This window comes from Phoenix dactylifera, chromosome 9, assembly GCF_009389715.1.
Source record: "Phoenix dactylifera cultivar Barhee BC4 chromosome 9, palm_55x_up_171113_PBpolish2nd_filt_p, whole genome shotgun sequence".
Lineage (NCBI taxonomy): Eukaryota > Viridiplantae > Streptophyta > Magnoliopsida > Arecales > Arecaceae > Phoenix > Phoenix dactylifera.
The window spans coordinates 6847196-6865344 of NC_052400.1; the positions used below are offsets into that span (position 1 = coordinate 6847196).

Below are 18149 nucleotides of genomic sequence, written 5' to 3' on the forward strand. Positions count from 1 at the left end.
TATTGAACTATTACCAACAAGACCTTCTACTCTGTCTATGAGATATTGAACAAATTCAGAACTTTGACAAGCACCTATAGCCCAAATTGATTCTACCATCAAATGAAAATGTATACCATTCTACCTCCACAACCTGACACTCTCGAATTGCTTCACCTCAATAATCACAAATCCAAAGGTTTTTGAAATATTATAATGTCATAACATATTTGACAAGCATCAAAGCAAATCAACTAGCTGACCCAACTCACTAAGCCTGAACTCAAATTGGCTCGGGTAAAAATTGATTCAAAATGTTATTAGATGAGGTAATTTGTAAAAAATAATGGATAATTTCGTAAAAGCCCCTTTTGAAATGAGTAAATTACTACATTTATATCAATATCTCGTAAACAACCATTTCTTTGACTCCTTCATTGCCTTCCCTTTTTAAAAAGCCTAGCCTATATTTCCATCATCCACCACCCCTCCCACTCATTTCTCCCTTATTGAGGTTTCTGGCTTCTCCCTTAGCCAATGGAAGGAAAAAAAATCAAGTTAGAGACCACTAATACTGCAGAAATGGAGCGCCCAAAGCAACCCTCTGGCAACCCTAGTTATGTGCCGATCAAAGTAAAATCTGAAATGTTGCCTCTCGAGGACTACAAGAAATTGATGGATATGAAGGTATATATTTTTTGAACCCTTCCTCATGAAATCAGTAACTCCTTATCCTAATCTAACCCAAGATAAATTTTCCATTTCATTGTATTGTTCGCCATCCAGGACTTCTTTCCATTTGATAAGAGTCTAGAAAAAGATAGGGTTGTGAGGACCTTGTGCTGGATCGGAGATGGGCACAACCCAAATCCACTCCATTTTTTAATCGGCTCAAACATCGAATCCAAACCTAATCCAACTCCCTTCGGGATGGATTGAATTGGGGATGATATTAATTTTACCAATCTCTCATATTTTTTTGATCAAATCAGATCAAAGTAATCTAAACACAAACCATAATAAGGAGGGTTATGAAGTATATGCTATATTAGTTTGGGATCGATTGGAGTTTGTATTAGGAATCTATTGATCGAAATCCAATCCATATTTGTAAAGGGTCATGTCTTTGAATACAAGCCTAATCGAAGGAATATTTTTTTTGTATTGGGATGGATCGATTTTGGACCGGTTATAGATCAGAAGTGGATCGATTCAATCCACTCGCTGCCCTAGAAGAGAGGAGATTATGGATTATTTGCTTTTTTTTTATTTCTGCTTCCTTGTTAAATTTTATTTATTTTCCTTCTATGTTTTCACTTGATGGATTTGTTCTCATTTCTCTTTGATCTCTTTTGTTTGTATCTTTTGATGTAGAAGGATAAAAAGAGAAAGTAATATAGTGTTTTTATATGTTGGGGATCAAGGATTATGGAGAAACAACATTTTCTTCTTTCTTTAAAAATAAAATTCTTTTATAATTCTTATTTTTCATATTTGGTCATTATCTATTCTATTCTTTTTCTTAGAGACTTGATGTCTCATGCAAAGGGTATTAAAAAAATAAAAAAAAGGAAAAAAGAAAAAGAAAATGTGAGCTATTTGTACCCTATTATTATTATCACTCTACTTGCCAATAACTACAATTTATCTTTACCTTTTGGTTCCAGCTTGCCGGTAAACATTAGAAGCGACAAAAATTGAATCGAGCCAAAAATCCAACCCAAATGACCCAATGTTGGTCAGGTTTGGGTCAAAAGCTTTTTAATTAGGGTTTTGTGTAGGGCAAATTTTCTAACATGAACTTTAAATGGGCTGGGTATGGGTCAAATCTTGGACCTAACTTGGGTCATAAGGATATGATTCTGTTTAGGTCAAAACAATCTTGGTCAAGTTGAGTCATAATCTTGGATACTATCAGAAGAAGTTGAAGGAGTAGCTGACTTATTTGTATCCCCAGTTTTGCAAGCAATTAATTGACTTGGTCTGCCTAGGGGCTCGTTCTTCAATCTAGGAGTGGGTGGGATGGGTACAGAGTAAAAAGTGGGGAATAGCCCCTCCTATCCCCAAAAAAAACAAAAATTTACTTTCAATATCTTTTGTTAAAATCATTTAAAAAATTAGTCGATAAGAATTGTAAGGATTAGATTTGATAGGCTACCTTAGGCCTACTAAGGATTGAGTCTTGGCAAATAAACTAAAGTTATGGTCAAATAGGTGATTGAAATGACCCCAGGCATGGGTCGAGACTCGAGAGGTCTTGGCCTGATGTTGAATCGATTAGGTATACCTGACCAAACCCCCCTTTTCAACCTAGCCCATTGTCATCCCGGAAAAAGATGCAAGTTAATTGTGGTTTAACGAAAATTGCCTTTTCCGTTTGTCGCATTACTTCATTTTTTTATGTTGTCATTAACACTACTTATCACTTTCTTGAAATTTCATTTTTTTTATAATTTCTGTTGTTAATGGCCTTCCAGGATATATTGTTGGTATATTATTTCGAATCGGAATGATACTTTAGATCAATTGTCTCATCAAATAGTCAAAATCCCACATTTCTATATCTAAAACTGTGCTATTAAACCTTGTTCAGTTTCGTTGTTATAAACTAACAACATCGTAAGTTTGGGTATTTATAGAATCTTTCTTTAAATTTACCCATCTACATACTATTATTTAAAATGGTATCTTACACTTATTTTATTATTTCTTATGTCAATCCTGAATCATATCTCTGAAATACTCTGTTATATATAGAAACCCTTACCCAATTCTCCATCACACATCACCTCCTTCTCCTCCTCTAACTATATTTTTTTTGGGTTTTCAGGCTTCTTCTTCACTACTGAACGACTACATCAAGTCAAAATCTAGAGTACCACTCCCCAACAACTTGGACAAGGAGGTAGCATCTCTCAACATTTTCTCCAAAAATCAATAATTCATGATCCGTCTCTGGCATAGTTTGTGAAAAATCATCCTCCTCCCTCCCACTCCACTTGTCTTTACTTTTGCAGCTTTCGGGCCTTCTACTTTCCTTTTATAAACACTTGGGACCTATTTAGACGCCTAGGCTGAAAATCCTATTAAATTCATAAGTTGAACCAGTATAACCAGCAAAATCATATTCATAGAATTACAGACTGGGCTAGACCTATATTCATAAATACTCAAAACTAGCATTGGAATGAGATGGCCCGAATTCTATAGGAAGAAAAAAAGTATTTTATTCTTCCTATGGAATTCGAGTTGGCCCGCTTTAAAGCTACTCCAGGGTATTTATGAACATAGGCCTAGCTAACATGTAATTCTATAATTTTACTGGTTGTATTAGCCCAACCATGAATTTCATAGGATTTTTAGCCTAATCATCCAAACAGCCTTTTAATAGGATTTCCTCCTTTTCTTTGAAATGTGTCCTTAGGGTGTCCATATAGCAGGAAACATCAACACGAAGAAAAAGCATCTATATTTGTCTCTTATAACAAAATTTTTACATATATATTTATTTTATTTTCCTTCGATCTCTAAATTTCTCAAGCAAGTGATTGGAACCAAGAGATAAAGTGAAAAAGAGTTTCTTTCATTGTAAGCCTTGTCACTAAAATTGCAGAAACATCCTCATCTTTTAGAATGTTGCAGCATAATCCTCATAATTTTCAGATCATATCCAAATTTATCCATTTGCACTATTTTGTCACCATTTACAATACTATTTCAATGGACTTAAAATTCAAATTGACTTGTTTGTGATTTTACTTTTATCTGATAAAAATAATTTATCTGGAAATCTGTAGCACTAAATAAGTTCAAGTTAATGCCACAATGCCAAAACTAATGTTTGTTACTGGTGTTTATTCTGATATATTATGCACATAGAGTCAGATATTGTGAGAATGTCAAGATTAGTTATGGCACATGGTGCCAAACTAGTACACATACAGCTAATATTGTGCACATAGTTCTAAATTGTGTGCAAGAATTCAGTTGATACTTTCGAAGAAATATGGGGTTATACTAATAACCTAAAAGGTGCTGATTTTTTTGCAATTCCATAGGGATAGTCATGCAAAAATCCAAAAGAAACCGCTAATCGGCTAAAAAAACAGAAAGAAAAGAAAGAAAGAAAAAAAATAGGGAATGTGATCTATGGGAAACCTATAATTCTGATCCGCTACATGCTAAGAGGTAAAGCTTTTTTTTGCTACTTTTTGGTTTCTCTGTACAAGGATCTAGAGAATTCTTTTTACTGGATATCTAGATCCAAATCCGATAGATCTTTAAAATCCAAATTTGGATCCGAATCTGGTCAAATTTATAAGCTAATATCTGGACTTGAATCTAGATCCAATTGGATACTATAATTGCTATCTGAATCCAAACCGAACAGGATTCGAAAATAGATACGGTTGGATTATAACTGACTTGAATTTTGCCTTGGTCATCTTGGCTTCTTCGCCCCAAACACCCTCCCCTTAACTTCTTCTACTTTTTTTTTACAACTTACGGCCAGTTTGGTACAACAAAAAAAGTAGATGAGAGAGATGGTAAAATAAATAGTTGGATCTATGTCTATTTTTCTGAGAAAGAAGATAAAATAAATGCCACTAAATGTGGTATTTACTTTTCCATGCTAGATTATCAAGTAGAGATAGTATGAAATTATCATTTCTTGACAGAAGTACCCACACCCATATTATGTAAATACTATATTAATTATATTATAAATTAATAGTAATTATATTATTATATATTATATTACTATATTATGAATATATTAATATAATATTAATCATAATTCTCAATATTAACAAATTTAATCAATTAATATATTTATTAATATATTCTTTATAAATAAGTAATTAACAAATATTTCTTAATTATTGATAAATCTAGCATAGGATTTATTAATAATTAATATATTTGTTTATATACCAAAATATAAAAAAAATTATATACAATAAATAAATATTTATAATTAATTTAAAAATATTAGTAACTCATGTAAATATATTTCAATATTTGAAAACAGTCAATATTGACAATGTCTATCTAAGTAGGCCATAAATGGCTAACAAACGAGTTGAAACAAAATGTTATTGCTTGAATTATTTATTCACGCGCATTATTAAAAATTTTGCAAATTTTTATATAAAATTACCTCCAATCAAACACAGTAATCTTTTTTTATGCTATTTTTGGAGTATTTTTTCTACTAACCAAACATGATAAAAGTTATTTTCCTCCACAATCATTTTTTTTAGATAAATAATTTTCACAAATTATCATATTATCTTGCAATCTAACATACCCCAAACAAACAAACCCTTAATATATTTTTCTTCTTTCCTTTTAAATTTATCTCATTCATGCGGAAAGATAGAGAAACCGGTAAATAGGGTGTTGATATATAACAGGAAAACATGGACATGGAGAAAAGGCATCTATATTTGCCTCTTATAATAAATTTTATATTTTTTATTTATTTTAGTTTTCCCTTGACCTCTAAATTTCTCATGCAAATGACCGCTAGAAAGACAGTGAAAAAGAGTTTTTTCATTATAAGCCATATCTCTTCTGAAATTTCAGAAACATCCTTTTCTTTTAGAATATTGCAGCGTAATCATTTGATTTTTCAGAAATATACAAACTAATCCTTGTGCACTATTTTGTCACCATGTACGCTAAAACTGGAGATACATGCCCTAGTTCTTGCAGTATTGCAATAATTCTACCTTGATGTACACTAGTTCGATTTGACTTAAAATTTGTATTGACTTGTTTGTGGCTTTATTTTTATCTGAACAAAAACCATTTACATGGAAATTATAGCACCAAATAAGTTCTTGAGTTAATGCCACAATGCCAAAACTAGTGTTTGTTACTTGTGTTTATTCAGATAATATTAGTGCAGATAGAGCTAGATATTGTGACAATGTCAAAACTAGTTTTGGCACATGGTGCCAAACTAGGAAGAGCTAATATTGCGCTCATGGTTTTAGAAGTGTCCAAGGATTTCGTTGAATACTTTCCAAGAAATATGCCGTTGTGCTAATGATTCAAAAGGTAAAAAAGGTAGGGATAGTCATGGAGAAATCCAAAAGAAATTGTAACAGGAAAATAAAAGAAAGAAAGAAAGAAATGGAGAATGTGATCTATAGGCAACCTACAATTCTGATCCACTTCATGCTAAGTGGTAAAACTTTTTTATACTCCTTGTTGGTTTCTTACCATCTCTCACGAATTTACTGAGCGTGCAAATTAATCGTGACGAGCAGAAAATAGTTTGCTTGTATCCCATGTTTCTCTTTGTTCTCATCAGCTCCATCTAGCTCGTTGTTCTCATCTACATGCTAAGAGGTAAAACTTTGTTCTGCTACTTGTTGGCTTCTTACCATCTCTCATATATATACTGAACATGCAGATTAATTTTGATGAATAGAACATCATTTGCTTGTATCCCCATGTTTCATTATGTTCTCATCAGCTCCATCTAGCTCTTTTCATAAGTTTTAAGTAGTTACTATTTCTCTATTGATGAATTTTTATTAGAATACGTATTATTTTATTATCTTCCATGAAATTTATCTTCTTTAAATTACTTGTCTCAATCAAAATCAGTCCTTCTATATCTGGCTCTGTCTTATTCAAGTTTGCCATGTTCTGTTTGCAGATAGATTGTTTCTTAATATTTAGATGTCATATTTCTCAATTATTTCTTGTATCCAAATCTGAATTCTTCCATCTAGAAGACTTGTTCTATTTATTCCCCTGCCTGTTTCTCGAAAAAAAAAGGGGCTTGTTATATTTTGTGAGGACTCGTACGAGCATGTATTTAGTTCCACATCGGTTATTTGCTAAGTAGATCTTAGGTACTTATACATATCAAGAAACCAAAATAGTACCTTCCTGCTAGTTTCTTTTGGGTGAGGTCCTGAATTATTACAAATAGTATCAGAGCGGACCCGGCCTCTAACCTATGAGATTAGAGGACACTGCAGCACGGTTCTATTGGGGCTGACCACAGGCCGATCGTGGTGTTTGTGATTAGATTTAAATGAATTTGAACTCTTAGCCTGACGAGGACGTCAAAGCCTAAACGGGGAGAGTATGTGAGGACCCATGCGGGCATGTGTTTAGTTCCATATCTGTTATTTGCTTGGTAGATCTTAGGTACTTATACAGAATCAAGAAACCCAAATAATTTCTTCCATCTATCTTTTTTGGGCGAGGTCATGGGTTGTTACATATTTTATTTTTATTTTTTTTGCAGGCCAATCAGAGCTACTCTGCAAACATGAAGACCGGAATAAAGAGGACCTATGAAGAACATCGTGATATCTATAGCTTGAACAAGACCTACTGCTGCTACAAGCCTAGCACCAATTACGTCAGTGACTTGGATGGCCTTGCTCCATCCAAGTCCAGGAAGGCTACTGAACCTCCAAACTATCTTGTTGCCGTGGGATGCAGGGCCTGCTACGTTTACAGGATGGTCGCAAAGGGGACCAAGGAATGCCCAAAGTGCCGTGGAGAGTTGATTCATTTTGACAAGGGCAAATCTCCTGAGAAATGCCCTGCCAACAATATGGGTTGAAGGGTTTATAGTTCAGAAACCTGTTTAATAATGGTATTTTCCTCATGGGATTTTACCTAGTTTGTCATCATCTTATGTGATAAAGCCTCCATGGGTGGCGAGGAAACTTGTGGTAGTCCTACAAAGGACTTCAGTATTGATGTTTAATAATTAAACAGGATCTGGTGTTGAAGTTGCTCATAATATGGTCAATTTACAAGCTAAGGTGTTCAGGAGTACAAATATTTAGGATATTTTAATCAAGAAGCTCATAATATGGTCTAGGATATTAATCAGTTTGCTAACCAAGAGGGGAATATGGGGCTTGGGTATTTATGAAAATGACAAATTTGTGGCTGGAGACCAGCCAAGCATGGCAAGTGCTATAAGTCTGATACCTAACTTTTAGTTCAAACATCTCTGGCTAAAATAAATGTTTCTCCTTTGTCATTTTTGTAAGTAGCTCTTCAATAGTTGACATTTAATATTTAGCTCTATCATATTTTGCATATAATAAGTCCTGTAGTGCACATGGTTATACCTGAATTTGTATATGGTCATCAGTTTTGCACATAGTTATATAAATGCATACAGGAACAGGGACTAAACATGAATGGCAGTTAAAATCAATGGATAAGAATAAGCTTTTTGTTTGATAGAAATTAATATAAAATGGTAAACAACCAAGGGGTAAAAATGAGTAACCTCAATATAAATTGATCCGATCATGGAGAAGGAGGTAATTCTCTCAATCCACTCAATTTGAATATCTTGACAAAATTTACAGAGAAAAATAGTAAAAGCAGAGTCTAAGTCTATTTTTCTTTTATTAACGAGTAATAATTAAGTTACACAATCTCTATTTATGCTAGTGAGATTTGTTCTTACATAATTAAGGTTAGATTTCTGTTCTACTTAAAGAAAACATAGTTTTCTCAAAATAGATATGACTTGTAAAAATAATTATAAACAAGCTAAAATCCTACAGAAGATAGATCTTAACTTCTACATCGACTTTATCTGCAACTGCTTCATCTAATTCTTCTTAGATTAGGAGATAGACCAGGTCAAAATCTTTTTCTGAAAAGAAAATTATTGCTTTGATGGACCGATTTCGGAACTTAAATGAAAAAAATTGACCTTGATCTCCTGATGCACTATATCCCTTTGTAGAACTCGAAAAGCTATTTGATTTCAAAAAAAAAAAAAAAAATTGTCAAGCATCGTGCGAGCAAGTTATATCCTCTAGAAGTTTGGCACATGATTCGACTTCTCAATATAGTGGACCTCACTTTTGGATCTTATCTAGTCATTCCCGTAGAGACCAAAATAATCCATGTCGAGTTTGGTAATCCTCCTTCCTTTTCAAAAAAAAAATGCCATCCACAAGTTGACACTCCCATCCTACTAAACACCACCATGGATTTGCACCACCCTAAAAGCCTATCTTGTTCCTTTGTTCATGGACTTCGTTCCCTGTATTTGGTGACAATGCCTATTGGCAATCCACCCGAGCCTCAGCTCAACCTTCATAACCAAGCAATTAAGCTTCAACTATCAACAAGCAGCTGATGCTCAATCTGACACCAAGCACTGCCCAATTGCACTCCTATCTATCCCCTCCTTTTCTCTTCTATGAGAGAATGCTATAGAGATTTTTTTTCCCTTTATTTCCTCTCTCTCTCTTCTCTCTCTTTCTCTACATGCCTCAATGGACCCACCAAGGGATCCAAGATTCCTTTTCCATGGATTCTAGGTTGACCCCAACATTGTTGTGACCACCCATCATGCCAATCTTAACCCCCACTCTCATCGGCCACCCCAGGACTAGGGGTGCAAATGGGTCGGATCGGGTCAGATCCTGAGTGACCCCGATCCGATCCAGTTTTTTGTTCGGATCTTAATTTTGGACCTAGACCCGACCCGGTTGACGGGTCGGGTCCGAGCTGGGTCCGGATCTGAGTCGGGTCGGGTTCGGATCCGAATCGGTCCAATTTTTTTTATATTTTTGAGAAAGAATTTGGGCAAATCTAATTTGGTCATATCATAATTATGAGGTGCTGGGTGACCCATGACTTGAAAGACTTGCAATTGATCTCCAGTCAGAACAGGTGACCCCGACTTACTAACTAAGTCGGTCTACAAGCCAAATTTCATATCACACTATTTTTTGTCCATTTGACTGATTGGACAGAACTTGGTGTCTCCCAGCTCCCCTCTCACGAGGACAAAAAAATCCCAGACCTTCTTCCAAAATCCAATTCCATTGCAGAAAACTGGCCCATGGCCCATATTCAGTTCGGTGTTCCCTCACTTCCTCCCTGTAAAAGTTGAAAAAAACAGAAACCAAAAAACCGAAGGAAAAAAAAAAAAAAGAAAAGCCAGCTACCGAGACACGACCCAAAGGTATCAACAGTGTAATAGACCGGGAGAGGATCCTGACGGACCAATACTGCCATGACCCACACAAAAAAAAAAAAAAAAAAAAACTCTCTTTTGCTTTTTCCCTCTCTCTCTTTCTCTCTTCGGGTCCATTCGGGTCGGATCGGATCTGTTCGGTAAACCCAGACCCGACACAGAAAATGATTCGGGTCCAATTTTAGAATCCGATCCGGACCCGCGGGTCCTAAAATTCGGAGTCGGATCGGATCTACGCGGGTCGGGCCGAGTCGGGTCTCCGGCCAACCCAACCCATTTGCAGCCTTACCCAAGACCCCACTATTGGTGGCTCCTAATATGTTACCCTCGCTCTTATCAGCCACCCCGGGACCCCACTGGCACCCCAGGGCAACTGCCACCACATGGCTGGACTTGTCTTTCTACTCCTTTTCCATATCTCTCATCGTTGCCTTATTTCCTATAAAAATCTCTTATGATGATCGAAATTGCTATAGATGCAAAAATAATAAATTCAAGAATGATAATAAAAACACAAATTACGAAAATCAAATGGATGAAAGCATGACTGGATTGAGGCATGTTGAAATACTGCTCTAAGAACGAAATCCGTCCCTTTGTGTAAATCAACGACATGATCGTCCTCAAAGTATAATGAACTCAGCTCAGTCCAACTCTTCTCTCGTGAGCATAATTGCATATAATGTTTTATCAAATCAACTCCTTCAATTGTCCAGATGGAAGATTTTTAATTTTTTCTATTTCAAAAAAAATAAAATTTTGTTTTATTTCTTTTTTTAATCAATTCAAAGTTTTAAATTCAATCCTTAATAATCCTATATTGGATAATTAAATGCAGTGGGTTGGTGACTATATGTATGCGCTCTCACCTTGGCTTGGTTCAGCCAACTGGATTGTGCGCATGCACAACGTATACGCACACACGTGGCTAGGCTACTCAATTTGAACAAGCACATGGCTGGCTGTTTTGCCACATGCCTCAATTTGCATTTAAAATTCGGCTTTGATTCTGATTTCTAACACTTATGGGTCAAGTTTAATTTCAAAATAAACTTAGATTTTGAATTTAAATTTGAATTTTAAAAGATCTAATAGAGCAATTAAGGCCTTTATGGGGATTTTTTTTTTTTGCTGGCTCCTCGGACCGACCTTATAAAAAAATTCTAGATCCTAGGCTTTGTACGTTACATCCAATGGCCCCTATACTAAGTCTGAGAAAAAAGAAAGCGCCCACTTACCTTTCTTTTCCAACTCCCATCCATTTACTTTTCCGCTATTCTCTCTTCTCCGCCCTACAGCGCATCGGGGCTTAGCATCCTGGAAGAGGCCTTTCACTGGCCCCACCTATTTCTTCGTTCTCGGTTTTGTCACCGATACCATTCCCTAGGCTGAAATCTACATCCAAATGTCTTTAGATTTCCCTTTATTTTATTCTACATCGCCAGATTCTTTGACAATCGACCATGTCAAGCCCCAGCTAATTGTGAAAAGCTGCACTCCAACCCTCGACGCAATCCTCAGCCGGCGCTGCCTTGGCCCGTCCCGAAAGCCTGCTCCACTCCACCCATTCCAACCTCGCTGCTCCATCCTCTCCAACCTCTCTCGTAGCAAAGTCACTATATTTTCCCATGAAACCATCATTTCCAGATTCCAAACATCCCCTTCAACAGATAGTTCTTTTGTGGCTCCACTCATTCTATCTCAACTAAATCCTAGAGCTAAACTTGTTTTGATCAGATCTTGGTGATAAACTCACAGGTATGGTCCTTAGGACAAGGGTTGTATCTCCCGTACCGAAGAAGAATTTATCTTCCTTCACACGAATTCACTGTTCGATCATACAATGATCACTTTAAAATTTATGCAAGTAGATGAATGAAAAAGTCAGAATGCCAGGATGCAGTCTAACAGTCAAATATTGCAAAAGAATGTCAATCATTCTATCACACAAAAGATACAACCGGGATCTTGATCCTAACTTGACCGATTGATATCTAATAATGGTTCCCGAGATTGAGCGGTTGGTTCTCCATGTCTTTCCCTTCCCGCATCCAACCACCATTCTCCATCCTACCTAGTAAAGGATGTAGCCTACAGCCCAAATGTAAGGCCATAACTTCTGAAGTTACAAACTAGTAATGTCACTGCATTCATAATATTCCAAACTAATGAATCACATGCACCTTTAATCGTGAGAGCATACGATAAATCAATTCCCAATTGTCCTCCATTTCCCCACCCATCATACTTCATGTCAACAATATTTGGGAAGGAATTCTCCAATAGTTAGATGAACAACCTTACACCTTACGGCTTCGTCACATGTTTCCCCGTGGGCAACCCGCAAATAGAAGCCCAATACCATTCTGTCTCCACCCAATCCACCCCTATTTATGTGTATCCCTACGCAGCCTGCTAAGCCAACCAGCATCAGAAGAAGAGGAGAATGAGCTACCAGAAAGTCCCTCCCCAGGAATCCTACCCCCGGCCAGGCAAAGACCGCTTTCTTTTAATCGAATTTCTTCGATGAGTTTTGCTGTACTTCTGTAGATTTTCTGAATTTTACTAGATTGTGGGATAGGTGCAGAGAATCCTTGTTTGGATCGTATAAAATCATGTTGAGATCTCTTGGTTGGTTTGGTTGCAGAGTACTCCCAACCATACCCACCTCCACCATCTGGATCTCAACCTTATCCTCCACCTCCACCACCCCAAGGAGTCAACCCTCCTCCCCCACCGCAAGGGATCTATCCCCCACCACCACCGGGATACCAGGACTACTTCCATGATGGGTACCCTCCTCCACCTCCGCCACCGCCACCGCCGCCACCACCACCATCTCAGCCCTACTACCACAGCCATGATGGTGACTCCTCTTGCTTCTCATTCATACGAGGATGGTATGCATCTCATCTCGCAGTTCGGTTCTTGTTCTGTTGTCCTTTTGATTTCTCAAGTATTTCTCGTTTTAGAAGAATTTATGAGTCATTGGCTTTTATATGTTGATGGGTTGTTTTGTGTTTTTGTTATGATATGCGAATTGACAATTGCGTGATCGGCGCTTTGGTTACTCTCGATTGATGGAGAAGTTGGATCTGTTTAGTTCACTCCATCTGTTTATTTTTTTGTTACGTTTCAAAGTGATTTACTTATACTCGCCCTTTTCTGGCTGCTGGTCGTGTACAAGTTATGATCTTTGGTTAGGCATGGCCAGTTAGATGTCGTGTGACTAGATGTGGATTATGCTAGTTTTGTTGCCGCCCTGATGTTATATGTGCAAGGTTCTGTTCTCGTTCTCTGATAACTATGGATTTAAGTCACAAATGAAGCATAGAAGTTTGCGGAATTTGTGTTTGACATATTGCTGATTGTCTAAAATGTTGACATTGTTTATGATCTACTGACCTGAGATCACTTTGATCTCCCTCCCTCCCTCTCCCCCCCTCTCAAAAAAAAAAAAAAGAGACTGGACCATGCCATATTTTGATACCAGTGTTATGATTTCTCCCTTGGATCAACGAGATCAACTTCTCTTCTATGATCAATAAAAGATATGTCTTCTATGATCAATAAAAGATATATCGAGATAAAAAAAGTTTAATTTAGGTTGTCTCTCATTGACAACATGTTTAATCGAGTGTCATAAAAGGTGGAGATTAAAGTAAGGATAGAAAATTTCAGTCCCTTGTGGTCAATGTTGAGAGTCATCTTTTTCAAACATGGGAAATCTTCTGTAACAATGTACAGGAAAATTCCATGATTTTTATTTTTCTCATCTTTGCTGAGTTAAACTACATAAATAACTCAAAAAGACCATGGAGAAAAGGTGTCCCGAAAACAAAAGGAGGATATTCCATATTTTGGTAATTTGTTCGGCAGAATAAATATGGAGATATAGTTTCAATGGATATGTGAACATGTTCATATTTCTTATGTCTCTTTCGAAGAAGAATCCATGATTTTTTACTATTATATTCCTTTTACTTTATCTTTTTCCAGTAACAAAATTATACTCTTTATTGTGCCCAAAAGCTTTGTCAGCTTTGAGTTGATATTTGTTATTCACAGTAAATGTCATTGTTGTACAGTTTTTGCATGTCCTGTCACTAGTGATAGTATCATCTGAATATGCATGGCTAAGTGGTTGCTAAGTGCTTTGAATGCCCAAATTAGAGGTGAGCATTGGGCCGGGCCATGCCTTGGGCCGGGCCGGGCCATGCCTTGGGCCGGGCCGGGCCATGCCTTGGGCCGGGCCGCCCATGGCCCGGCACGAAGCGGGCCATGCTACAGTAACAGGCCGTGCTAGGCACGGCTCATAAAAGAGAGCCGAGCTAGGTTATGGATTTCTGACCCACGGGCCGAGCACGGCGGCCCATAAGGGCCTAGGCTGGCACGATTCGTGGGCCAAGCAGGCACGGCCTGCGGGCCAGAAATTCTTATACCCCTCAAATTAGCCCTTTATAGGTATTTATAGGACTCCAATTTTTTTCTCCAAAATACCCTTCAAATTAGCCGTTTTATGCCTGTTGGAAGGGGCAAAATGGGTAAAAAGCCACAAATAGCCGTTATGGGCCAAAAAAATAGCCGTTATGGGCCACCCATAACGGCTATTTTTTTTTGGACAGACGGGTCGTGCCGGGCACGGCCCGTGCCGGGCCCGACATGGCTCGCCACCCCACGGGCCTAGGGTCGTGCTGGGCTTAGCCTTTAGGTTAAGCGGGCGGGCCGTTCCAGGCACGGCCCATTTAGTAACAGGCCAGGCCAGGCACGACCCGTTGTGGTCTGTGGCCCGATGGGCCTGGGCCGAGCCGGGCCCGGCACGGCCCGATGCCCATCTCTAGCCCAAATAAGCTAAAAAGGGTAAGTATGCTGGAACTACTGGTCATAAAGTATAAGTCTCCCCAGGAGTTTGGATCATTTAACTGAAGTGGAAATTGTGAACCATATCCACTAACCAAGTTACTACAGTCAATTACAAAATGTTTGATTTATGGATCCTGATTCATTAAAGGCTAGTAGATATTTCACTTCCCTATCTCTTTATTTTTACCCATTTTCCAATCCTCGACTACTCGATACTAATTTTCCATTTAGCCACACGATGTTCATCATTCCAAACAGGCATAATGGGGCAATAAAATACAACCTTAATTTAGTAAAGAACATTGGCAGCTCTAATAGCATAGACATTTTGCTCAATAATCAAGGACATAAGATAGTATTGGAACTAGCCGGAAATGCATATATTAAAATATATAATAGTAGAAAGATGACTTAGTCTCTTCCATTTCGTTTCTAAATGAGCAAAGACAGAAGCAAGTTTGGTTCTTATATGACCGGATGTGATATATAATGCTGGCAAGCACTTCCATAAATTTAACCTTCAGATCTGTTTTCAATATCAGGATTTACTTTGTATTACTTTTCCTTCATTATCTATGAAAAGACACCAAAGCCTTAACAACCAGTACATTCCTACTTTCCTATACCAGCTTTCTATATGTTTTTCTCATATATTCTAACCTTGATAGCTTATGTTCAATCAAAATGTCCAGCTATCATGTAATATTAAATTATTCCAGAAACTTATATTCCAAAATCAGCAAGCCTGCTACTTCTATCTTCTCCTATCCTGCATCATATGTATCATTTTTTTAATTTTATTTTTTTTTATTTTCATGGTTAATTCTTAGTTAGGAGCCCTAGGAGCAAAGAAGGCAGATGCAGCGTATTCTGTTGTTAAATATATTACAGCACTTGTCCATATACGTATGCATCAAGTTGGTACGAAAATGAACTGTATCAACTGCAGTAATGTAGAGGCTAAACATAATCTTGCACTCGATATAGTGTCTTTTGTTATGTTTCTTCTATCACGTTATGTTCTAGTAAATAACTGCATCCATTCCTGTAGTGGCTCCTCAAATTTCATGACCGATGCTTAGCACAACCAAGAGTTTGAGCATAAGTCTTTTAGGATAGTAAAAGGATTCTTTAGCATCCCATAAAAATGCATCCATGTAAGGTGCTGAATGTCTGAAGAGGAATATGGTGAGAGTCTTAGTAAACATAATTCCTGCCGTGGATGTGTGATTATTTGTTGTTCAAGCATGTCTTCTTCTCATTCTTCGCTTTCTCCTTCTTCACCATAAATTAGGTCGCTAGTCCTCCAAATCTTCATGATAGTATACACCACCTAGCCTTGTAAGTGTGGGAGACAAAGTAACATCATGGACAATATTTTAAGGTTGGTTCTGTTTAGTGATCTGCTTGTCCAATTCCGGCAAAACCCAGATTAAATTATTTATTATAACGTTACACTAATTTAGTAACCTGGGACTTGAATATCTTGAGTATCATTCTATTTGAACTCATGCAAGTTATGGTTTGTTAAACATTGATCCATAGAATGTGATAGCAATGAAAAAGGGGTTCTTCAGATACACTAGAAGTACCAATGCGTCTTGTGGTCTAGTTCTTAATTATCACACTTCAAACTTATTTGATTAAGAACTAGAACTGCAAGAGTGAATGCATAAAGACTGTTTACATGGTTGTGGCTATAATGATCATCCACTTTCAAGCAGCAAAAAGTAAGTACCAGTGGAACCTATGTCCTCTTAAGCAAGGGGTCTGCCAAACTTTTGCATGAATCTAGTATTTCTGGAAGTTGTTACGGTCATCTCAGTGCCAAATCTTGAAGGGGATTGAATAAAACTACTTTTGGTTTTCGATGATACAGTATCTCGCCGAGTTCATTATCATTTTTTCCCCCTTCATCCTAAGTTTTTCCTAATTTTCCTTCTTCTCTTTGCCTTTTAATTTGATTACTTTACCTTCAACTTTCCTGTTGCAGTTTGGCTGCTCTTTGCTGTTGTTGTGTGTTGGAAGAGTGCTGCTTTTAAGGAGCCTTAATGGGTAACATGGAAATAATCTCTTTTCTTCTGCATTGTCATCTACAATTGTCATTGATGTTGTTTATTGCTGCTTACAGCTTAAGGTGTTTGGAGGTTATGGCACTACTAACAGTGACTTTCTTCGTCCATATTTCTCGGCCTGTTCCCCATGGTGGTCGTGGGGCACTACTCATCATGGTGGCCGTGGACTATAATATAAGATCATCAGAACTTATGGCTTGTGTGCAGCATAGTTATTATTCCATAATACTACCCTATGATGAACTTTGTAATTTTTAGACATTATGCTATTGATAATTCACTCAGTCATTAGAATCATGCATGCATTGGGAATAGGCTGTGTAGCAATTATAAATCAACACATGGAGGCATATGTTTCCTACTCTTCTACAGATCTATTAGAGAACATACTATGATGGAGATACATGAAAGAAATGCAAGTGAAATGCAAGAAACTAGACTTTCCATCAGGGCTGCAACTCAAGTAGGAGGGTTCGGGTTTATTTGTGCCCAACTCCAAATCCTGCGCTCTCCCCACCTTAACCAATCCTATTTGGTATTAGGTTGAGATTGCTTTAACCCAACCTGACCCAATCCATAGTTAGTGGGGATGGATTAGCCTATGTTAGATCGGATTGAATACAAATTTTAAGAGTCCGGAAAAATTTGCGATGTTCTTGTAGGATTTAATATTTATTAGGGTCGAGATCTTAACCACTCATCAATTATGATGGTCTATGTAAAGAATAATTTAACAGGTTGAAAGGTATAGTTACATGGAACATATAAATAATCCATACAATATATAGAAATGCTAAATAATTTCTATCCATAAGAGATTTGTTATCTTTGAATCTAACGCGGCATTCCCAACCATCTAAAATATCATTATATTTGAAAAAAAAACCTTATAAAGTACAAATCCACATTGCTTTTGGAGTTCATACCTGATTTAAATTTTGAAGTTCCCAACCTCTGTATTCTGTCTCAATCTCTCACCTCCTATTCCACGTTGCTCTTAACAGCTTATCCTGGTTTGGGTTGTTGAAATTGGATCATAATTTTCAGTCGCTGAAAAATAAAGTCCTATACATATGTAATTTTCCTACTGTACTTGGTCCACATGTAATTTCTGCCATAACTTGGCTTCCTTTCATGACAGCTCTAAATTTGCTTTCAAATTCCCTGAAAGATAAAATCATTCAGTGCACCTAATCGAGGGTGATGAGCTTGATGCATACTGTTAAGTGCCTGCTACA

At 37.1% G+C, this 18149-nt stretch overlaps 1 protein-coding gene and 1 long non-coding RNA gene across 2 annotated transcripts; both read left to right on the forward strand.

Annotated features, from left to right (window-relative positions):
* The first annotated feature begins 503 nt into the window (after positions 1-503).
* LOC103717034 lies at positions 504-7822 on the forward strand. Its single transcript, XM_039130631.1, has 3 exons — positions 504-666; positions 2810-2884; positions 7253-7822. Exons 1-3 carry the CDS (start codon positions 517-519, stop codon positions 7574-7576), a joined length of 549 nt encoding a protein of 182 aa, XP_038986559.1. The 5' UTR covers positions 504-516; the 3' UTR covers positions 7577-7822.
* A 4798-nt stretch (positions 7823-12620) lies between these two features.
* LOC103717017 lies at positions 12621-17208 on the forward strand. Its single transcript, XR_005513260.1, has 3 exons — positions 12621-12873; positions 16830-16891; positions 16968-17208. It is a non-coding gene; the product is annotated as an uncharacterized LOC103717017 (long non-coding RNA).
* The last annotated feature ends 941 nt before the right edge of the window (positions 17209-18149 follow it).